This window comes from Carcharodon carcharias, chromosome 11, assembly GCF_017639515.1.
Source record: "Carcharodon carcharias isolate sCarCar2 chromosome 11, sCarCar2.pri, whole genome shotgun sequence".
Classification (NCBI taxonomy): domain Eukaryota; kingdom Metazoa; phylum Chordata; class Chondrichthyes; order Lamniformes; family Lamnidae; genus Carcharodon; species Carcharodon carcharias.
The window spans coordinates 31,989,607-32,014,492 of record NC_054477.1 but is presented as its reverse complement, the minus strand read 5'-3'; the positions used below and the strand labels follow the sequence as shown (position 1 = coordinate 32,014,492).

Below are 24,886 nucleotides of genomic sequence, written 5' to 3'. Positions count from 1 at the left end.
TGTCTTATCATTTTGGACTTCACAAGGGCAAGGTCTGGCCACAAGGACACACTACTTGTATGTCAGAGAGGGCATCTAAATGGCATGCAGGTAAGTGTCTGCCCTCGTCATTCTCAGGTGTGCTACCTCCATCCTTGCGTTGTGATCAATGAAAGTCTTCAACCTGAACTGAAACTACCAGATGAGTGTGCCATTTCAGGGAGTATGCCACAGCTAGCCCATGATGGAGGAGACCGTCCAGGAGTGTCCTCACTGCATCTCATCATCCTCCTCCTGGAATCTTCTGGCAATGAGAGATTCACAAGTCTGGCCAGTGCAATGCTGCCTTCGCTGCCTCCTCAGCTTCCAGGACCTCATCACTCTCATCCCCTTTGACTTCCTCCTCATCGGAAGAGACATGCAGCTCTTCCATCTCCTCATCAGCCAGGTCCTTCCCATTTTACACCACAGCAAGCCATGATGATGCATGAGACCCTCTGAGGACTATACTGGAGCATTCCGCCACATCTATCCAGCCATCGGAATCACATTTTCAGGATTCCTATGGTGTGTTCCACCAAAGTCCGGGTTGCGGCATGAGCTTTGTTATACCTTCTCTCAGCAGAAGTCTAAGGCTGCCACACAGGTGTGATCAGCCACATCCTTTGTGGGTAGCCCTTGTTCCCCGAGGAGCCAAATCTGCATCCTGTGTGGTCCCTGGAAGATGTCAGGAATCTGAGACCCCCTGAGGACGTAGGAGTCATGGACACTTCCAGGGCATCTTGTGCAAACGTGCATGATATGTTTGTTATGGTCGGAGATCAGCTGAACACTGCGGGAATGGAAGCCTTTGTGGTTGAAGTACTGGACTGCTTGTTGCCAGGGAGATTTAAGAGCCACATGAGTGCAGTTGATGGCACCCTGCGCCTGTGGGAATCCAGAAATCTCAGAAAAGCCCAGTGCTCTTATGTCCTGGTTTGCCTGATCTCTGTCGACGTTTACAAAATTATGTGCCTTGGCAAAAATGGCGTCTGTGACCTCCTGGATGCATTTGGGGGTGGAGGCTTGCGAAATCTCACATAGGTCCCCAGTGGAGCCTTGGAAGGAACCACTGCCATGGAAGTTGAGTGCAGTGGTCACTTTCGCTTCCACTGGCAGTGGATGCCCTCCAACTCCCCATGACGCCAAATCCTGCAAAAGGTGGTATATGTTCATGACCAGTTCCCTTGACGTGTGCAGGCGTCGGCGACACTGGTTGGTGCTCATCTTCAAGTAGCACATGCAACACCTATAGAATCTGAGTCTAATGAGGCTTCTACACGTGACGGCCTTTCGGGGATCATCCTTTGCGTCTGGAGAAGTGCTGCTGGTCCTTGGTATGTATTTATGTATGTTCGTATGTCTGTTCTGCTCCTCCCTTTGGTGAGCCAGATGCCTCCATCAAATTGTTCTCCTCCTTCTCTCCTGCCTATAAACAATAATGCAGGCAGCGATAACATCAGGCTCCATCTTCATGATGGTCTCCTCACTGCAGTATTGATGAGAGAGATGCAAGAATAGCATCTGTTTCCGAAGGTCCACTTTTAGTCAAGGCATTGCTTGTGATTGTAGCTTCAAGGCCCATTTATGCATGCCAGAGAGTCCTGGCCCCTGAAATAATGCCCAGTGGGAGGTGCACATGATGGTTGACCACAACCCCCACTCCCCCCTCAACCCACATGACTACCAACAGCTTCAGCCACTTGACTGGATGTTCTGTTCTTATTTCAGGCGCTGCATCATCCTAACCTGCACTCCAAGACTGCATGGTTTGGGATGATTATTAGGGTGAATGTTCAGTGTCTACCTTGCAATAATTTAGGGGTTCGGAGCGATCCCCTCTGTGGGTGCTCCATGGACACTTCTCCAAAGGGGGTCTTCAAGCTTGTCCAGTCACCCAATAGTTCTGCAGTTCCATTAGACTGTTGATTTTGAAGGCTGCACACGAGGGGTTAGAGGAGCAATTATTGCCACGTTGATGAATTGGTGTTGCTTGAATGGGCATAATCACTTCACTTGCCTGGCTCCATGCATGTCAACTGAGCTGATGCTAAACTGTCTCAGCTGTGGCGGTGGCCTCATTATCGAACTTATTTTCCAATTGGGTGACGATTTACTTCCCCACTGCCCCCCTTGTCATGTGTTTGTGTACAACCTTCCCCACTCTTCGCTCCCAATGGAGCCTTCGCCATGAGGCCCCTTCCCTTTATTGAGTGCAGCCTCGCCCCCTTCCAGAATGGATCCCTTGCTCTGTAGCACAGTAAAAGCCAGCCCTGCCTTAACCCTGGTCTGGCCGCTGTGCAGACTTTCCTGGGAGACCCCTATGAATCCACAGCAGCACTATCTTCGAAGCCTAACACTGATCCCTGCGAGCACTGCGTTAAGTTGTGTGAACTAAGCTCGGAGTTCCCTGCGAAGTGCAGGTTGCCAGGTGCACGTCATTTAAATGCTGTTGTAAAACACCGTCAGTCTGATTTCATGCCAACATGGAATTTAAATTCGATGTGGTGGGGGGTGTGATTCCAGCAAGTAGGAGCCATAACGAGATACAAAAATATGATAATGATATTCGCGACGTTTGGTTGGCAGAAACACAGCCCACCATCAACAGGAGGGAGTGCGCAATCGCTTCCTGCTTTTACGTCATCGGAAATTGTGCCTTGGGCCTTCTCGTGAGATTTTGCAATCACGCCCAACATGACGCCCACCTCGATCAGGAGCAGAAAATCCTGGCTTATACCTAAATAGAAATTACAACGTTTAAATTATTCCTTGTTGCTAGTAGTACCTTGACTCAGTATCACTTTCAGCTTTAAGGAAAAGATGTGGGTTCAAGCCCCACTGCAGGATTAGAATAAGTGACACTTTAGTGCAACACTCCGTGTCACAGGCACAGTAAGTGCTATCTTTTGAATGGAACATTAACTTGAGGCCACATCTGCCTTTTAGATGGATTTAAAAGATTCAAAGTGTGTCTAGCAAATGAAAGTTTCCTTCTTAAAATTGACAAGAAACATAATGGGAATCCTACATGAATTCCAGGGTATTGTTAGTAAACAAAGTAAATGTTAGTCCTGAATATATGTAGCCCAAGACCAACGTTCCTCCTTTTGAGGATCTGAAACATGTTTGCAAAGAATCTGATATGCAAACTTTAAAAGAAAACCTATATTCAAAAAGCCCTGACCATATGGGCATTGGTGAAAGAAATTCAGACTGCAATATTTAAAATTAAAGATATTGCTGTAACTGCAGTTACTATGCAAGTATTCGCTCCCAGTGCAGGGCTAAATGATAAGCCAATTGATTTCAACTTTCAATGCTGGACTGATTTGCAATGCTGATCGCAATTGGCTGAAGACCTTGAAATATGTAAAAAGAAATACGGTTTTCTGTGCATGTTAGTGATTGGCAGTATTTAACGAACAATGTCGCGAGGCAGCAGAAGTAACAATTACCTACTGACATCACATTGTAAATTACACAAACCAATGTGGTTTCTGAAGTTATTTAACAAGGTGTAAATGTGAAGCATAAGTTGCCAACCAGCCAAAACAACTGCACTTTCATCTTACAGTACAACCCATCACTAATTGCTGCTTTTAAGTAAGGAGGGAGCAGACACATGCTCTCTCTTTCTATCCTCATTACTTGTGTGTCTCTGTCTGTTTTCTATTTCTCCCAGCCAACCAACCCAACTTTCTTAAAGTCTAGCAGTGTTTGGAACCTCATGCTTACAATTCCTTGATTTTAAAAAGTGCTTGAAATAATAGGAGCTCTCCTGTTTGTAGCATTTACTGATTCAAAGGTTACTAGATTTACAGAATTAACTTGATAGGAGTGATTCACTATTTGGGTGGGGAAAATGGCAGAGGTAGATGACCAGCAGGCTCGACAGGCCGAATAGCCTACTGCTCCTATTTCCTATGTTCCTTTCCTACTCTTCTGTCAATTATGGGATGGCCCTACTCCAAGACTTGAGTCACCATTGCCCAACAATTAGCTACGCATGGAACTGCTGGTAGCCACACAACCCTCCATCAGTCCAGTTACTGGAATCACAATTGTTACAGCACAGAAGGAGGTTGTTTAGCCCATCGTGTCTGCAGCGGCTCTCCAAATGAACCTTTTAATGTCATTCCCCAGTTTTCTCCCTGTAACCCTGCACCTTCTTCCTATTCAGATAACGGTCTAATTCCCTTTTGGATTCTTTGATTGAACCTGCCTCCTCCAGGTTTTCAAGCAGCGGATTCAAATTCTAACAACTCGCTGTGTAAAAAAAAAAAGTTTTTTTCTCATATCACTTTTGCTTCTTCTGCCAATTACTTTAATTCTGTACCCTGTGGGAAATGACTGCATTTTTAAAAAAATATAAATATGTTTGAAGTCTCTTTCTTGGAATCACAGGAAGCCCTACAATTTCTATACTTAATTTTAAGTTGGATTTAAATTGTAAATGAAAATTTAAGCTGGGTGGTGGGGGTGTGCAAAGCAACAGTCAACTTTTTGGGGGTGTGAGAAGGTTGTTGCCAACTGGTGTGTGCATAATTAAAGTGAAACCAGATTTGCATTACGGTGTCAGGAAAACAGAACGTCCCAAAGCGCTTTGAAGCAAATGAAGTACTTTATTTTTTGAAATGTGGTCACTACTGTAATGTCGATATTAACAAAATTTTATATATATTTCCTGTACAACAAAGTCTGGAAATCCCGTGAACATCGATTTGCTGGCCTGACCCTTGCTGTTGCCCTCTGCAGTCAAACTTTCGGGACTTCAATGTGCAGTGGGTGTTGTCATTCGGTTTCCCTGTGTGGTGTTTGTTACCAGAGGAGGCAGTACGATGCCATCAAGTTGATCCCAAATCCCTGAGGAAGTAGCACCAGGAAAAGAAATGGAATTTCGTAGCTGATAATTGGCAACTTTTGCAACCGTTTTAAGGTGATGCGATCAGGGACGGAGGGGAGCCAGAGTTTCCTATTTGGGTGAATCTCATGTGGAATTTCCCATCCAGATGTTTAATGTTACCGTTGAGACAGATCGTCCCATGCACAAAGATAACTCGGCCGCTAGCTTCTCTCCCCTCTCAGCAGCTCGAGCATCGAGATGTGTCCGGATATTTATCAGTTGCAACCCAGAAGGTAAATAATATGAATTATTTTTGTCTTAATTTCTGGGTTTAAGTCTTCTCTTTTGTCTTAAATTTAAACATATTAGGCTCCCGATTTATATACCTGTTGATTCCAAAAGAAGCTTTTGATTCTTTTACGACTGGCTACAATGTTAACTTCCCTTCCCATTGTGCCTTATTTTGTTTAACTACTTTTACATTTGATTTTCAGCCACTTTGCCCCTGTCCTCTGGAACTCCATCTCTCAGCATCTCTCTTCCTTCAAACGTGTCCTCAAAAACTACTGCCCCATCCCTCCACCTCACAATCCACCCCTAACTGTGCATTGCGCAGTACTTTATTTTTAAAATGTGATCATTATTGTAATGTTGGAATTAACAAAGTATTATATATATTTTCTGTGCAACGAAGTCCGGAAATCCTGTGAACATCTCTTGCTGTTGCCCTCTGCAGTCAAACTTTCGGGACTTCAATGTGCTGCGGGTGTTGTCATTCGGTTTCCCTGCGTGGTGTTTGTTACCAGAGGAGGCAGTACGATGCCATCAGGTTGATCCCAAATCCCTGAGGAAGTAGTATCAGGAAAAGAAATGGAATTTCGTCGCTGATAATTGCAACTTTTGCAACCGTTTTAGGGTGACGTGGTCAGGGACGGAGGGGAGCCAGAGATTCCTATTTGGGTGAATCTCGTGTGGAATTTCCTATCCAGATGTATAATGTTACCATTGCGAGAGATCGTCCCATGCACAAAGATAACTCGGTCGCTAATTTCTCTCGCATCTCAGCAGTTCAAGCATCGAGATGTGTGCGGATATTTATCGGTTGCAACCCAGAAGGTTAATAATAACAATCCACCCCTAACTGTGCATTGCATACCTGTCTGCAAAGCTCCCTGAGACGTAATGCATGCTACAGGCATACGAGCAGTTGACTTTTGTGATTATTACTGCCAAGAACATTGGGCTCACATCGAGTCCCCATGAATATATTTAAAATGATCGAGAGCATTTTAATATTATTTCACTTTTTTAAGAGTATACAGTATGTAACCATTATTGTCTCTATGCGTGGAATTTTCCGTGCCCGTGGGCAGGGGGCGTGTTTGGTGGCGTGAATGGACAATATAGTGAGAAGGGCCAAAAATCGGTTTCATGACATCTTGAAACTAGATTGCAATCATCCATTCTGCCCGCCACTGTTGGGCCATGTTTCCAGCAGTCGGACATTGGGGAACTTCAATGTAATAATCTGCTCATCATTATAACCCAGTTTGCCAGAATAATCTGAGCACATCAGCATGATTGCACACAGACCTGTTTCACAACTGTATGTAAGCGACGTGCATCTGGCGAGCTGCACTACACTTGGGACTTCGAGGTTTGTTTGCCTACCTTGCTTTGGGCAGCACTCATGGTCATCAGCGCCAGGTTTCACAGGCAGCAGCATATGACTTTTAGGGGGGCTCACAGGCAGGTTCCCACCTACCAGACCAGCCATAAGGCGGATGTGGCTTTTCAATGGTACAGGGCTAGGGTTTGGGGAAAGGGGAGAAGTGGCCTCAGACAAGGGAAGAGGCTGCAGTGTGAGGACTGTACTGGGGAAGGGGGTGTCCCAGGGTGCATGTGGGGGCACGTTGTTATCTGTACAAATGGCTTCAAGATGGTGAGGGCTGAGGAGGCAGTCTCCAGAGGAGATGACATCTGATGAAGACGTGAGGGTGTATGTGAAAGAGTGAGTGGTGATGTCCCATGAACTGGCAGTGAGTGAGATGCCAGTGAATTATTTTTTTCATTATTCATTCACAGGATGTAGGCTTTGCTGGCTGGGCCAGCATTTATTGCCCATTCCTAATTGCATTTCAGAAGGTGGCGGTGAGCTGCCTTCTTGAACTGTTGCAGTCCATGTGGTGTAGGTACATCTACAGTGCTGTTAGGAAGGGGGTTCCAGTACTTTGACCCAACGACAGTGAAGCAATGGCAATATATTTCCAAGTCAGGATGGTGAGCGACTTGGAGGGGAACTTCCAGGTGATGGTGATCCCATCTATCTAGTGCCCTTGTCCTTCTAGATGGTAGTGGTCATGAGTTTGGAAGGTGCTGTAAAGGAGCTTTGGTGAATACCTGCAGTGCATCTTGCAGATGGTACACACTGCTGCCACTGTGCATCAGTGGTGGAGGGAATGAATGTTTGTGGATGTGGCGCCAATCAAGCGGGCTGCTTTGTCTTGGACAGTGTCAAGCTGCTTCAGTGTTGTGGAAGCTGCACTCATCCAGGCAAGTGGAGAGTATTCCATCACCCTCTTGACTTGTGCCTTGAAGATGGGGAGTCAGGAGGTGGGTTACTCGTCACACGATTCCTAACCTCTGACCTGCTCTTGTAGCCACAATATTTATATGACTAGTCCAGTTTAGTTTCTGGTCAATGGTAACCCCCAGGATGTTGATAGTGGGGGATTCAGTGATGGTAATGCCATTGAACATCAAGGAATGATGGTTGGATTCTCTCTTGTTGGAGATGGTCATTGCCTGGCACTTGTGTGGCACGAATGTTACTTGCCACTTGTCAGCCCCAGCCTGGATATTGTCCAGGTCTTGCTGCATTTGGACATGGTCTGCTTCAGTATCTCAGGAGCTGCAAATGATGCTGAACATTGTGCAATCATCAGCGAACATTCCCACTTCTGACCTTATGATGGAAGGAAGGTCATTGATGAAGCAGCTGAAGATGGCTGGGCTGAGGACATTACCCTGAGGAACTCCTGCAGTGATGACTGACCTCCAACAACCACAACCATCTTCCATTGTGCTAGGTATGACTCCAACCAGCAGAGAGTTTTCCCCCCTGATTCCCATTGACTCCAGTTTTGTCGGGCTCCTTGATGCCACACACTGTCAAATGCGGCCTTGATGTCAAGGGCAGTCACTCCCACCTCACCTCTGGAGTTCAGCTCTTTTGTCCATGTATGAACCAAGGCTGTAATGAGGTCAGGAGCTGAGTGGCCCTGGCAGAACCCAAACTGGGTGTCAGTGAGCAGGTTATTGCTAAGCAAGTGCCACTTGATAGCATTGTTGATGACCCCTTCCATTACTTTACTGATATTGGTAGACTAATGGGGCGGTAATTGGTTGGGTTGGATTTGTCCTTCTTTTTGCGCACAGGATTTACCTGGGCAATTTTCCACATAGCCTGGTAGGTGCCAGTGTAGTAGCTGTACTGGAACAGCTTGGCCAGGGGTGCGGCAAGTTCTGGAGCACAAGTCTTTAGTACTATTGCTGGAATATTGTCAGGGCCAATAGCCTTTGCAGTATCCAGTGCCTTCAGCCATTTCTTGATAACATGTGGAGTGAATCAAATTGGCTGAAGACTGGCATCTGTGATGCTGGGGATCTCTGGAGGGGGCAGAGATGGATCATTCACTCAGCTCTTCTGGCTGAAGATTATAGCAAATGCCTTATCTTTTGCACTGATGTGCTGAGTTTCTCCATCATTGAGAATGGGAATATTTGAGGCACCTCCTCCTCCAGTGAGTTGTTTAATTGTCCATCACCATTCACGACTGGATGTGGCAGGACTTCAGAGCTTAGATCTGATCCATTGGCTGTGGGATCACTTAGCTCTTGTCTATCACTCACTACTTATACGGTTTGGCACACAAGCACTCCTGTATTATAGCTTCACCAGGTTGACACCTCATTTTTAGGTATGCCCTGCTGGTGCTGCTCCTGGCATGCCTTCCTGCACTCTTCATTGAACCAGGGTTGAGCCCCTGGCTTGATGGTAATGGTAGAGTGGGGGATATGCAGGGCCATGTGGTTCCAGATTGTGTTCAAGTACAATTCTGCTGCTGATGGCCCACAGCACCTCATGGATGCCCAGTCTTGAGTTGCTAGATCTGTTCAAAATCTATCCCATTTAGCCACACAACGCAATGGGAGGTATCCTCAATGTGCAGGCTTCACATGATTGTGTGGTGATCATGGACAGATGCATCTGCAGCAGGCTGGTTGGTGAGAATGAGGTCAAGCATGTTTTCCCTCTTGTTGGTTCCCTCACCTCCTGCTGCAGATACAGTCTAGCAACTATGTCCTTTATGTCATTACTGGTGTCTAGGACATTATCTGTAAAGTATGATTCTGTGAGGATGACTATGTTGCTTGACTAGTCTGTGAGACAGCTCTCCCAATTTTGGCACTAACCCCCAGATGTTAGTGAGGAGAACTTTGTAGGGTTGACAGGGCTGAGATTGCCGTTATCGTTTCTGGTACCTAGGTTGATGCCAGGTGGTCCGTCCAGTTTCATTCCTTTTTTGTGACTTTGTAGCGGCTTGTTACAACTGAGTGGCTTACTAGGCCATTTCAGAGAGCACATTGCTGTGGGTCTGGAGTCACGTGTAGGCCAGACCAGATAAGGACAACAGATTTCCTTCTCTAAAGGACATTAGTGAACCAGATGAGTTCTTACAACAATCAACAATGGTTTCATGGTCATCGTCGGACTTTTAATTCCAGATTTTTATTGAATTCAAAATTCCACCATCTGCCGTGGCGGAATTTGAACCCGGGTCCCCAGAGCATTACCCTGTCTGTGGATCACAGCGACAATACCACTACACCATCGCCTCCCATATGTGATGGGCTTGAGTGCATGAGTTTAGAGTGATGAGATGGTTGCCATACCCTGGTGGCACAGATGAGATCATTCATCCTCTTTCTGCATTAGATGGCCAACCTCTTCTGTGTAGCATTGGCACTGGTCACCACTGCCATCGCCTACAAAGCCCAAGTGGTGAGATTCCTGGACCTCCTGTGGCCAGAGAGGGGATAGATGACATCATAGTGGGCCTCCACGGCATCCAAAGGCACTTGAGGGATGCCTTTCAAAGCCATGCCTTCTGTGCAGCAGTCCTGGGCTGGAAGCACTGAGAGGTGTGTGTGCAGCTGCACTTTAAATATGGTGCCCAGCTTGAGGAAGCAGCGAGGTGACGGTGTGACAGGAAAGTGAGAGCCTGTCCGCCATCGAAGCAGCTTGTCTCCCGGGAACGTATGAATAACGAGGCGGGATTGGGATGATACGGCGTGAAAAGTCGCCATTCTGGCCGGTGGGTAAAATGTTCTTTTTCCTGCCCGCTACTGCACTTAGCGCTAACCTGGGATGATTCCACCCTATATGTCTATTGTGGACATAGTGGACAGAATCTTACCGCTTTAGAAAATATTCATCTGTTGGTGATAAAAGTGAGTCCTGTCCCTAATGACTGCCTGTGAGATCTTCCTGAAGGCAGCCTCTTAATGGGCCACCTCCTGGAGCCCTATCCAATTAAGGATGTCAGGTGGGTTCCTGACACTGCAGGTCTGACCAAACAGCCTACAGCTTTGGAAGGCTGGCAGCCCTGCCTGTAGGAGTGGCTGCTGCTCAGATAGAAAGAAGAGCTTGAATGCTTCCTCTGAAGCATACAACAAAATTACAAATGATGAGGGCTGAAGCTGGTAGGCCCCTCAGATCAGAGAGGAAATCCCTCCGGTGGATTTGTTCGGGCATGTGTGTAGCCTTTCCTCCCCCAACCGCCCAGCCCCATCATTGGGGCATGGACCATCCAGCTCTGATAGCTGCCAGGAGACTTCCTCCATGGAACTTCCGGGCTCAGCACTTAGCGGGTGGCCAGCCACCACCAGGATCATCCCAACAGAGTCCTCCCTGTCTCCCTGATTTATCCTCAATTGGTATTTATTGACCAACCGCCACTGCCGGATCGGTAGCCCCATCCAATGATTACTCCAGTAAGATTGACTGGGGTGGGAATGTGCTGGGCCATTGATCCAACATCAATCTTTCCTACATCCTTCCAGTCCTGCCTCCAAACCCACCTCCGCACGGGTCTAATCCTGCCTGGTGTCTGCAAGAGGTAGATTGGTGAAGACATTGTAAAGTAGGCTACCTGATACAAGTTTTTGCACAGGACATGGTGGCACAAACTAACAGAAAAGCTGCATAGTACTTGGAGCTCTGACCTATTTCATATCATGTGTACCAGAATGAACAATCATAAGGCTCTAATACTGGGTGGTAATGTAAGAATTATATACCTTCATTGTTGACGCCCAGCCTGTTTTCGATGCTCTCACACACTTTTGTTAGGAAACAGAGACAGTTTACATGAGTTATATTGATATTTGTAGGTGTTTGGAATGAGTTTTAGCTTTAAAGTTTAATTTTGATTCGTATTTCTATATCTGTGTGTTAAGAAAGGTCAAATTGAGTTTTAGTTTTGCTTTAAAAAATGCTTGCATTTCTAATGAGAGATTACGACTTAAGTTAAACAAACAGGAATTGGACTGTTGCCTAACAACAGGGGGCCAGAGAGGCAGGTCCCTCCCAAAGGCATACAGGGAAAAGCTGGAAACAGTAGGTTTGTTTTGGAAGCTGTTGGTGTTCAGCAGGTTTTGAAGATAGCTGTCAGGCAGGAGCAGCCTAGAAGGGGCATATAGCCAATCCCAAGCTAAAGAAAAACTCCAAAATCCAGAGGAGTGGAATAGGAGAAAATCCCAAGGAGACCTTCTAGTCAAAGGAAGGGCAGGAACCTGGAAAAGGTTCTGTTAAGTGAAGTTAAGAGTGAGGGGCAGAGAGAAAGGCTCCAAACTTAAGATTTAAAGAGACAAAAGCTGTAGAAAATGAATTTAAAGTGAGGACAGCTTGGAAGAGGGAAGAAAATCCACACAGACAGCTGAAGGTCTGTAACTCTTTGCTAGGCATGTGAAACAGTGGTACTGTTGATGGCTGAGTTGATGAGAGAGGGTATGTGGAAGACAGCTTGAATGCATGTGGTGACCCAGGGAAGAGGAACATTGGAAGGAGAGTTCAAAATCCTGGAGGTGAACCCTTGCGGAAGGTGAATGAGAAAAAGCATCGGTTTGGGAGAATATTCCAAGGCGAGTTCTTGGAGAGAGGAGATTGTGAAAGATGGAGTGCAGTGAGACTAGTTGGCTCATGGTGTGACAAGCATCTAGGGGGAGTTGAGGAGAGTTCCATAGCATTTACTTGGTGGCATCTGTCACATGGTTTCAGAGCAAGGTGTGTCTGACCACAGGGTGCCTGTTGGTATACGGACTGTGTACTTACTGTGGACATTAGAGTATAAGATAGATTTTGTAATTTGTGGTATTCTTACAAATCTGTATATATCTGTAAAGGTATAGTTGTGGGTGAAGGAGTATTGTAATATAGTTCATCTTTTCTTGTATAATAAATGTTTAATGTTTTGTTAAAAGTTCATCAGCTGACTCCTGTAACTCTGTTCAGTTGGTACTCTCCACGTATCTTAAAAAACAAACAAAAGTTAGGATCTACCAAGTTCGGTTCCACCCTAGAATCAGGCTTTTCCAGGGGTAATCTCTGCTGTGATGGTGTTGACTCACACTGGCACTTACTGTCTCCCCCAGGAAGCTGCTCTCTTCATGGATGAACCTGGAAGGTGAGAATCTGGGGGCTGTCAATATGTAGTGGAGGAAATTAGAGCCAAGCCTGATTCCATTTTCACATTACATCCAGAACTCTATATTTTCCAACAGGATTGAGATGATTGTTTCCGTCCCTTGCCTTCCCTTTGGTTCAGTGCTACGCTGCACAGTGGATTTATTCAGTGAGCTGTCACAGAAAGCCCCACATTTCATTCCTGTTGGTTAAATTGTGTTTCTTTAAAAAAAAAAAATTGGGTCAGTTCTAATTTCTTTCCTGTTTTCTTCTTGCTCATCTTGATGGAACTCATAACTTACAGTTTTCATCAGTCGCATGCTTTAATATTCTGGTACCATTACATTTCATAAGTAATGTTCCAGTCTAAATGTCACTGATGCTGACACCCACACACATTTTGTTGCTGTTTTATTCAATCTACTATTATTCAGACACAGAAGCTGAGAGAAAGGCATTGCAGGAACGTGTGTATCCAAAACTGCGAGAATACTGCAGATACAAGCATGGACTGGAGTTCCAGGTAATCAGCAAAAACTATCTGGGGAACTTTAATAAAGGAAGGAGACAGAAAGACTTGCACTTATATAGCAACTTGAATTACCTCAGAACAACCCAAAGAGCTCTACAGCCAATAAAATACTTTTGAAACATAATCTCTGTTGTCATGACAGAAACACGGCAGCCAAATAGCGCACAGCAAGCTCCCAAAAACAGCAATAAAACAAACAGCCAGGTATTCTGGTTTTAGCGATCCAAACAGATTGAATCCAATCCTTTTATCATTCTGCATTTATATAAATCTATTCAATGTTTCTCTAAAGTATATTACTCCAACTAGTCTTGGTCCTTTGCTGCAACTTTCTCAAAATCCTTTACTACGTGCTGGGTCTAAAACTAGAAACAATACTTCAAGCACAGACGATCAAAACCCTTTTATCTATTTTAAACTCGGGGCCCCAAATAAAATACAACCTAAAACTCTATTGCCTTCCATACAGTCACCTCACATTGCTTATGCACCTACTGAGCTCTCCCAGTGAAACCAAATAAAGAAGTACTCAGCAGAAAAAAAAGTAATTTCCCGCAGATCCTTTCTTGGTTCCCTATCCTTAGGATGAAGCTCTGTTTGATATAAACCTGCCCGCCAGAGTTTCAACAACAACTTAAATTAATATAGCGCCTTTAATGTAATGAAACGTCCCGAGGCTTCACAGTAGCTTTAAGAAACAATGTATGGCATTGAATCACATATGGAGATGTTAGGACAGATGACCAAAAGCTTAGTCAAAGAGGGAGGTTTAAGCAGTGACTTAAAGTTGAAATGGAGAGACAGAGAGATGTAGGGATTGACTTCCAGAGCTTGGGATAATCGAAGGCATGGCCACCAATGGTGGAACAATTAAAATCTGGGATGCTCAATAGGCAAGAGCCAGAGCAGCACAGATATCTTGCAGGTTTTGAGGCCAGGGTTGAGGGAGGGGCAAGGCCATAGAGGGATTTGAAAACAAGCATGAGAACTTGAGTCAAGCCATTGCTTGACTGGGAATCAATATAGATCAGCGAGAACAGGGGTAATAGAGGAACAGAATTTGGTGTGAGTTAAAACGCAGGCAGCGGAGTTTTAGATGACCTCAAGTTTAAAGGATAGAATGTGGGATACTAGCCAGGAGTGTGTTGGATTAGTCAAATTTAGCTGTAACAACAACTTGGATAGCAGTATATGCGCTGAGACAGGGGTGAAGTTGAACAATGTTATGGAGGTAACATCGACAATACCTAAGCTCTCTATCTCTCTCGACCCTTTCACTACCTGTGCTGTGAGACTGCTTGTCTGACATTCAGAGCTGAATTTTATGGCCCCTCCCACCGGCGGGATCTTCTGGTCCCGCAAAAGTCGATAGAGTTTTGAACAGCTCATTGTATTTTCCGGCTCCCGCAGCATGGCCTAAAATTCCACCCTCAATCTCACGTGCATAGCAACATCCTCCCTTAAATATTGGATGACCAAAGCCATCCTCCTTCCACCTTCTTCAGGCCCTGCACAAACTCAATACCTTTGACACTAATTCGATCCTGGCCTTATCAAACCCCAAATCCATTTTCTCTCTGTCACAAAGACTGCCTACTTCCACTTCTACAACATCAGCTGCATCCAATCCCTGCCTCAGTTGCAGCTGCAACTCTCACCCATGCCTCCTGTCATCTCCAGATTCTACAATTCCTATGCTCTCCTGGTCTGCCTTCATGCACTTTAAACTTCAGGACATCCGACACTATGTGCTATGTTTATGTCTTTAAGAATAGGATCAGCTTTGATGATGATAAAAATTACAATAGAATCAGCTGCCAACACTTAGGATGAATTTTAACCCAAGATTGGTTGGTTGGAGTCATGCCTGATGTTGCAATTTTAAAAATATGAAACCCGACTCCACCCATCCACTTCCAGTTTTAATGGAGACAGGACAAGGGCAGTCAGCCAATATGCTCCCAGGAGGTGGGTTGGCAATTTAAATACTTTAATGCAGTTGGTGGCCTCTGATTTAACCAGTTATGCAGCTTTTTTTTTGAAACCCGGCAGCTGAAGAGAGGAAAGGACAATTTCAGGGGGAAGGTAAAGTTCCCTTAAAGCACTGCTTGTGGGCGAGGAGGAGAGTTGGATGAGAGTAGGCTTCTTCCACCCAGCCTCCTCTGTAAGCGCCTCTCCATTACCAGGACCCCTGGGAATTAAGCACCATTTCTAGGGGAGATGGTGGTGTAGAGGTAATGTCACTGGACTAGTAATCCAGAGGCTCAGGGTAATGCTCTGGAGACCCAGGTTCCAATCCTACATAGTGGCTGGTGAAATTTAAATTCAATTCATAATTCTGGATTTGAAAGGTAGGCCAGAATTTTCTCGTCAGCGATTTGGGGGCAGGGCCCACTCACCGAAGGGAAAATGACGTGGGATGAAGCTGGGAGGAACCCCAATTGAGGCCATTGACAGGGTCATTAAGATAATTAAAGATAAAAGCAAAAAACTGCGGATGCTGGAAATCCAAAATAAAAACAAAAATACCTGGAAAAACTCAGCAGGCCTGGCAGCATCTGCGGAGAGGGACACAGTTAACATTTCAAGTCCATATGACTCTTCAACAGAACTAAGTAAAAATGAAGACACTGCCCATCCAACCTTAAGGCTGGCGGGCAGGCCAGGAGCCCCAGCGGGCTTCTAATAATACATGAAACCTCGTCCACTGGCAGGATGTGGTTTCATGTTCATTTTTAAAAACTTTAATAAAGTTTATGTGAGACTTATTAACATGTCCCAACTCGTGTGCCATTGTCACATGAGGGGAACATGTTAATAATTTTAATATTTTTCTATTTTCGGTGTTTTTTTACCTGTCAGTAATCACTCTGAGATAGCACTTTGTCTCAGGGAGCAGTGCGATCTTTTGTGCACATGCGTAAAAGAGCGCACTTTGACAGATGGGGAAGCCCTCCACCCCCCGCACAGGAAGTGCATTGCACTTCCTGTCGGGCAGGCCGCTGGGAGGGCCTTAATTGGCCCGCCTACTCAAAATGGCGGCAGGCCCCGTTTCAGCGGTGGAGTTCGGCTGCCCACCTGCCGCCGAGCCGGTGGGGCCCGCCAGCCAACCGAGGGCAAAATTCTGCCCGCAGTCTCAGCATTGATTGTCATAAAAACCCATCTGGTTCACTAATGTCCTTTGCTTGGTCTGGCTTACATGGGTCTCCAGCCATGGTTGACTCTTAACTGCCTTTTGAAATGGCCTAGCAAGCCAAAAGGGATGGGCAAAAAATGCTGGCCTTGCCTGTGATACCAGCATCCTACAAAATGAATTTTAAAAATCCTCCACCCCACCCCTACCCCCAAAAAACCCAATGGTAAGGAATCAGATCCCTGTCCATAGTCTTGGATTGGACTGGAATGCTCCCCACCCAGATGGGGAGCTCTGCTCCTCTCACCCATTCTAATCTCTCTCTCTCTCTCTGAACTTACTGCACTCCATTCTCTCAGGTCCAACCCTGACATTGTCATCAAACCCACTGACAAGGGTGGTGCTGTTGTTGTCTGGCGCACTGACCTCTACCTCGCGGAGGCTGAGCATCAACTCGCAGACACTTCCTCCTACCTCTCCCTGGACCATGACCCCACCACTGAACATCAAGCCATTGTTTCCAGGACTGTCACTGACCTCATCTCCTCTGGGGATCTTCCTCCCACAGCTTCCAACCTGATAGTCGCCCAAACTTGGACGGCCCGCTTCTACCTCCTACCCAAAATCCACAAACAGAACTGTCCCGGTAGACCAATCATGTCAGCCTGCTCCTGCCCCACAGAACTCATTTCTCATTATCTTTACTCCCTTTTCTCTCCCCTTGTCCAGTCCCTTCCCACCTACATCCGTGATTCCTCTGACACCTTACGTCACATCAACAATTTCCAGTTCCCTGGCCCCAACCGCTTCCTCTTCACCATGGACGTCCAATCCCGCTACACCTCCATCCCCCACCAGGATGGTCTGAGGGCCCTTAGCTTCTTCCTCGAACAGAGGCCCGAACAATCCCCATCCACCACTACTCTCCTCTGTCTGGCTGAACTTGTTCTCACACTGAACAATTTCTCCTCTCACTTCCTCCAAATAAAAGGTGTGGCTATGGGTACCCGCATGGGCCCCAGCTATGCCTGTCTCTTTATTGGGTATGTGGAACATTCCTTGTTCCAGTCCTACTCCGGCCCCCTTCCACAACTCTTTCTCCAGTACATCGATGATTACTTTGGTGCTCCTTCATGCTCTCGTCGGGACTTGGAAAAATGTATTAATTTTGCTTCCAATCTCCACCCCTCCATCATTTTCACGTGGTCCATCTCTGACACTTCCCTTCCCTTCCTTGACCTCTCTGTCTCAATCTCTGGTGATAGACTGTCCACCAATATCCATTACAAACCTACTGACTCCCACAGCTACCTCGACTACAGCTCCTCACACCCCGCTTCCTGTAAGCACTCCATCCTATTCTCTCAGTTCCTTCGCCTCCGTCGCATCTGTTCTGATGATGCTACCTTCAAAAACAGTTCCTCTGACATGTCCTCCTTCTTCCTTAACCGAGGTTTTCCACCCACGGTCGTTGACAGGGCCCTCAACTGTGTCTGGCCCATCTCCCGCGCATCCGCCCTCACGCCTTCTCCTCCCTCCCAGAAACATGTTAGGGTCCCCCCTGTCCTCACTTATCATCCCACCAGCCTCCGCATTCAAAGGATCATCCTCCGTCATTTCCGCCAACTCCAGCATGATGCCACCACCAAACACATCTTCCCTTCACCCCCCCCCGTCGGCATTCCGTAGGGATCGTTCCCTCCGGGACACCCTGGTCCACTCCTCCATCACCCCCTACTCCTCAAACCCCTCCTATGGCACCACCCCATACCCACGCAAAAGATGCAACACTTGCCCCTTCACTTCCTCTCTCCTCACCGTTCAAGGGCCCAAACATTCCTTTCAAGTGAAGCAGCATTTCACTTGCATTTCCCCCAACTTAGTCTACTGCATTCGTTGCTCCCAATGTGGTCTCCTCTACATTGGAGAGACCAAACGTAAACTGGGCGACCGCTTTGCAGAACACCTGCGGTCTGTCCGCAAGAATGACCCAAACCTCCCTGTCGCTTGCCATTTTAACACTCCACCCTGCTCTCTTGCCCACATGTCTGTCCTTGGCTTGCTGCATTGTTCCAGTGAAACCCAATGCAAACTGGAGGAACAACACCTCATCTTCCGACTAGGCACTTTACAGCCTTCCGGACTAATATTGAATTCAACAACTTTAGGTCTTGAGCTCCCTCCTCCATCCCCACCCCCTTTCTGTTTCTTCCCCCTTCCTTTTGTTTTTTCTAATAAATTATATAGATTTTTCTTTCCCCACCTATTTCCATTATTTTTAAATATTTTTAAATCTTTTATGCTCCCCCCACCCCCACTAGAGCTATACCTTGAGTGCCCTACCACCCATTCTTAATTAGCACATTTGTTTAGATAATATCACCAACTTTAACACCTATGTGTTCTTTTGTTCTGTTGTCTGTGACATCTTTTGATGATCTGCTTCTACCACTGCTTGTTTGTCCCTACAACCACACTAACCCCCTCCACTTCTCTCCCCCCACCCAAACCACGCCCCCCCCTTCCCCCCCACACACACCTTAAACCAGCTTATATTTCACCCCTTCCTTGGATTCACTCAGTTCTGTTGAAGGGTCATAAGGACTCGAAACGTCAACTCTTTTCTTCTCCGCCGATTTTGCCAGACCTGCTGAGTTTTTCCAGGTAACTCTGTTTTTGTTTCAGATGGAAGCCAAGCCTATTAATCGGGCTGATTTTCCACAGGGAACCTGTCATTGACAATGGTTAAAACTCCACAGTTTGTGGAGAAAGCCAGATTTTTGGGTTTCCCATCCGAAACTCTGTAACTCCCGGCCCCGGCCCCCATCCTACATAACTTGCTCCTGTCAATACCCAGGGCTTACTGTTTAGGCATTCACATGTAGAATAACCACTTGGTTGGGCAGAAAACAACTGATATCTTTGGAACCACACCCTGACTAAGTTGGTGCCTTGAGGAAGAAGAAAATTTGGGAATTTAAGTAAGTAGTTTTTCCGTGTCTCTGCCAAGTTGGTGTGATGTGCCTAATTCCCTGAGAGATGCCTCGGGTCTCAGCATGCATGACTGACCGACGGCAAATCAATAAGGCAACTTGTCTGCATTTCACTGTGTGTCAAATTCACAGGCAATCGATGCTTATTTGGGAGTGGATCCAGATGATGTCCATGATTCTGATGTCCGGAAGCTCCGGATGAAGCTGTTGGATGAATGTTTAAAGTTTTCTGCTGGGCCCTGTTTTGTGGTGAGTAACCAGAATGTCAAGCTGACACAAAATAAATAAAAATCAGACAATGACTATGCAGCCTGGCAATGGAAATAGATGGTTAAAGCTGCATTTTTCTATTTAGAAATTTGCTTCAATGATGATTAATGCTGTAGTAATGCCATTTTACATGGCAGATCATGCATGTGCTTAGTCATTGCTGGCAATGATATATCTGTACTGCAGGTACATGCAGTGCAGCCATTTGACTAGCCTGCAGTCCTATTTCTTTTGTTGGTAATGATTTGCACCAGAAATTTATGATTAAACGAATCACAGGGTTCTTTTGTACTCAGATAAAGCCTGGCAGAAAGACTATCACATCCTGTGGTAGAAATAAGTGAGGATTGCTCTTTCAAACAAAAAGAGAAGGGGCTTTCATTGTTAGGTCATTGGTGAGTCCAAGTGCAGGCTCTCCACATTTGTATTGTTGAACTGGCTCCCTTACCCTGTTGGTAGAATTGTAAACATATGAAAACATATGTTCACAATTCTGCCACTGTAAACACAATTTTTTGCACAGACACCACTGTACCGTGACATGCACCAAAGACATTTAAATACCTAAATATATAGCAAAATATCCCAAAGCACCCCACAAGAGTATTGATGAAATAAAAATTTACCCCCCCCCCCCCCCGCAACTACGAATTAGAGCAGTTGACCAAAAGCCTGATCAAAGAGGTTGATTTTAAGGAGCATCTTATAAGGATAATTGAGGGGTGGAGAGCTTTAGGGAAGGAATTCCAGAGATTAGAACTCCCCATCAGTCAGTCTCAATGAGATCTGACTGGCATTTGACTATAGGATCCTGATAACAACATGTTGTGTAACATTAGAACAAATTCTTATAAACTCACTACAGAGTGAATAGTAAAGGATAATTCTTCAATGATTTGGAGGAAAGGCCCCATTCTGCCTTATTCACCCTTTATCCTTGATTATTATGTTCTTTCTAATTAAAGGGGAAGGAAAGTTTGTGGTTCAAGTATACCCCATTGACTTTCTTTAATAAATCACAATATTTTAAAAGTCTTTCTTGATGCTCAGCTGATAGCAAGTTTCTCTCAGATTCCAATCTGGGCTGAAGACACAATGTCCAATGTAATTGAAAGAGCTACCCTGAGACATATGGGTGCCTCCCTATCAGTAATGTCAGTGGTGGAACCTACAGGTAAAACATGGTGAGCCACCATTTTGGTGAGCAGTTTGACATTTAAAAAGAAAGTCGAGGTTTATTTTTTTAAGACTAATTATTACATAGGTAATAATCTCCTTCCATTTTAAGCAACAGGCAGTAATCAGAAATTGATCTTTTTGCAATGAAATGGTGCTTTATGATAAATTGAACATAAGTCCAATAGAATATACATGCCTTAAAGTTGATTTATTTGACATGAATTCGTGCGCTTTTCTCCCAGTGGATAAGTTTAATGCATAAGGCTGGCAGTGATTTGATGCTAACTGGTGAGAATGGGAATCGGGGGAAAACCCTCTGCTGGTTGGAGTCATACCTAGCACAAAGGAAGATGGTTGTGGTTGTTGGAAGTCAATCATCTCAGTTCCAGGACATCACTGCAGGAGTTCCTCAGGGTAGTGTCCTAGACCCAACCATCTTCAGCTGCTTCATCAATGACCTTCCTTCCATCATAAAGTCAGAAGTAGGGATACTTCTTAATGATTGCACAATGTTCAGGACCATTTGTGACTTCTCAGATACTGCAGCAGACAATGTGCAAATGCAGCAAGACCTGGACAATATCCAGACTTGGGCTGACAAGTGGCAAGTAACATTCACACCACACAATTGTCAGGCAATGACCATCTCCAACAAGAGAGAATCTAACCATCGCCACTTGACATTCAACAGCATTACCATCACTGAATCCCCTACTGTCAACATCCTGGGGGTTACCATTGACTAGAAACTGAACTGGACTAGCCACATAAACACTGTGGCTACAAGAGCAGGTCAGAGGCTAGGAATCCTGTGGCGAGTAATTCACCTCCTGACTTCCCAAAGCCTGTCCACCAGCTACAGGGCACAAGTCATGAGTGTGATGGAATACTATCAACTAGCCTGGATGAGTGCAGTTCCAACGACACTCAAGAAGCTTGATACCATCCAGGACAAAGCAGCCTGCTTCATTGGCACCCCATCCACAAACATTCACTCCCTCCACCACCAATGAACAGTGGCAGCAGTATGTACCATCTACAAGATGCACTGCAGAAACTCACCAAAGCTCCTTAGGCAGCACCTTCCAAACCCTTGGCTTCTACCATCTAGAAGGACAAGGGCAGCAGTTACATGGGAACACCACCACCTGAAAGTTCCCCTCCAAGCCACTTACCATCCATATATTGCCGTTCCTTCACTGTCATTGGGTCAAAATCCTGGAACTCCCTTCATAACAGCAATGTGGGTGGCTATGCCACAGGGACTGCAGCTGTTCAAGAAGGCAGCTCACCCACACCTTCTCCAGGGCAGTTAGGGATGGGCAATAAATGCTGGCCTAGCCAGCAATGCCCAAATCCCATACATGAATTTTTAAAAATTGTATAAGGGACAAGAGTGAGATCATCAGAGTCAGTGCGAGAAATGGAAGGTCCGCAATGGATATAGGAGACTGTATGTAGCTGCCAAACTTCCATCTGATCACAAAAGAATTCTTCTGAGGATTGTGGTTCAGTTGCATTGTGCAGCAGTGTAATGAAGAGAATATCTGCAACAGGAACTGACTCATGTTGAAGTATAACAGATGCACATTTTGTACATAAACTCAGTTTACCTAGAAAAAAGTTGCGTAAAAGCACTGTCCATTCAAATAACAAATTTCAAAGCATACTAATTCTGCCTGCAAGTTTTACAACCCTGTGTAAAAAATGAAGATTTAGGTGCTTCAATAGAATTTAATTTCCTTTATAATGCATTGTTTACTTAAAGCTTAGTGCACTATTCTATTAAGTTATGATACCTTTGAGTCATTGGCTACATACTAAAAGAAATTAAGCCTGTACTAGCACAAAAGCAAAATATATATGCTGGAAATCTGAAATATAAACAGAAAATGCTTGAAATATTCAGCAGGCCAGATAGCATTAGTGGAGAGAAACAGAATTAACGTTTCAGGTCGTGATGACTAGATTTTCATTCCCCTTTCTGATGAAGGGTCACCACGACCTGAAATGTTAACTCTGTTTCTCTCCACAGATGCGGTCTGACCTGCTGAGTATTTCCAGCATTTTCTGTTTTCATTTTTGTAAGCCTACACTGAAGCCTTGAGAGTGAGCTTTAACTCAGTTGTAGTGTTCCTGCCTCTGAGTCAGAAGGCTAGTGGTCAAGCCCCTCCCTAGGCAGCTGATTAAGCAGAGACCAGAATTTCTGGTCTCTGAACACTGAGTTGACATCCAGGAGGGTGGTTATGTTTGATAGGAGGTGATAACGTAGTGGTATTGTTGCTGGACTTGAATGTTCTGGGGTCCCGGACTTGAATCCCGCCACAGCAGATGGTGGAATTTGAATTCAATAAAAATCTGGAATTAATAGTCTAATGATGACCAAGAAACCGTTGTTGATTGTTGTAAAAAAAACCCATCCGGTTCACTAATGCCCTTTAGAGAAGGAAATTTGCTGTCCTTACCTGGTCTGGCCTACATGTGACTCCAGATCCCCAGCAATGTGGTTGACTCTTACTTGCCCTTTGAACAAGGGCAATTAGGGATGGGCAATAAATGGTGGCCTAGCCAGTGACGCCCACATCTCATGAATTAATTTAAAAAAAAGTGGTCCCCCATACCACATCTGGTCAGATTAATGAACTGACAACAGTTGGGGGGAAAAAAGGCCTTTGTTACAGAACAAAATCCAGAACATGACCTTCTGAATGTAAAAGCAGTAGCAGAAATGGGCTGCCTCACGTCCAACCACACACAGGAGTGAGAACAGGAGAGTTGTAAACCTCTCTATGTATAATTATGATTCATTGAATTTGCTGAAATCTGTTTTCTCATTGTCTTCTACATAGTTATGGGGTCTTCTCATTCCTGCGACCTCAGTACAGGTTAGTGCTGAGGGTCTATGTTGTCTGGCTAGGTCCCCATCATTCTTTGCCTTGCATCCTTAACTCCTCACCTCTCCTGCTGGTGCTGACTTTTGCTGGTGGCAGTCTTCTAGTACCTTGTTTAAATGGCCTTTTGGCTTGTATCATCATGGACAGTGAGTATCGGAAAGCCATTAATCTATGTTCCGGCTCTTTGTTGCTATTCGGTGACACCCCATTCCCACTCCCCGAGATGCTGACTGATCTTTTCCTATCATCACACGATTTTGAATGTCCTCCCAAAGTTTCCATATGAATACTGTTTGCATTGATGGGCAGTTGGAAGTGTTGTCACCTTTGCACTGTTCCTTAATACATGCTTATAAAAGTACGAGGGGGCACTGAAAGTACTTTGCTAGTCACTGCAATTTTGAGTACAGTTCAGTCAGTCCAATTCTCTTCAGGAACACAGAGGTGTTTTCGGAATCCACAGAATGATTAACAGCATCAGAATAACATCTGCAGTAAACTTTTCTGGTCATGAATCCATATAGAGAATTGGCTTCAGTGTATGTTTGTTAATAATTACAAATATTAGTATTAGCTTCCAGTTACAGGTAGAGTAAACCTGAAGAGTAAGTTCATCTCACTTCAGTAAGATTCTCTCAACCTGCTCAAGATTTTCAGTCCTGGTTGTGAGGCCTCCCTCACTTTTGGCATGCAATGTATTCCTAATACTTTCCTGTAAGAAATCTTTTAACCCCCATGCACTGTGACTCTTTTTAGGCATTAATAGGGGAGCATTATGGAAGTGTCAGCTTACCAGTGGAAATTGAAGCCAATGAATTTGCGGTGATTCTCTGCAAATCACAAAATGAAGGCCTCAGCACCAGGCTACTGGAAAACTGGTACCAGCGGGATGAGAATTCTGTTCCACCTGTTTACTACCTAAGGTCTAAAACTGATGTCCTCCCTGACTATTGCAACAAGGTGAGTTTCCATAGATTGTACAGGGTGTAAGTTCCAGCTCTCTGGTAATTTACAGAAAGGCAACAAACTCTAATTCTCCAGCATTAAAGGCAGATGAAATGGGCAGACATATGGCAGATGCAGTTTAATTTGGGTAAATGTTGAAGTGATGCACTTTGGGAGAGGCAGTATAATCTAAATGATAGTATTTTTGAGAAAGTGGAAGAGGAAGCTGGGGATGCATAAGCAGTCTTTGAAGGCGGCAGGGCTAATTGAGAAGGTGGTTAATGAAGTGTATGAGTTACTTGGCTTCATAAAGGGGCATTGACCACAAA

The 24,886-nt window shown here is 45.2% G+C and overlaps 1 protein-coding gene across 1 annotated transcript in view; it reads left to right on the top strand.

The window, feature by feature from the left end:
• The first annotated feature begins 4,881 nt into the window (after positions 1 to 4,881).
• The window catches only part of LOC121283979 (NACHT and WD repeat domain-containing protein 2-like), a 50,988-nt gene continuing 30,983 nt past the window's right edge, over positions 4,882 to 24,886 (top strand). The window contains exons 1-4 of the mRNA XM_041198842.1: positions 4,882 to 5,157; positions 13,046 to 13,134; positions 19,402 to 19,518; positions 24,369 to 24,572. Coding sequence (XP_041054776.1) covers positions 5,031 to 5,157; positions 13,046 to 13,134; positions 19,402 to 19,518; positions 24,369 to 24,572 — 537 coding nt within the window. The 5' untranslated portion in view covers positions 4,882 to 5,030. The remainder of the gene's footprint in view (positions 5,158 to 13,045; positions 13,135 to 19,401; positions 19,519 to 24,368; positions 24,573 to 24,886) is intronic.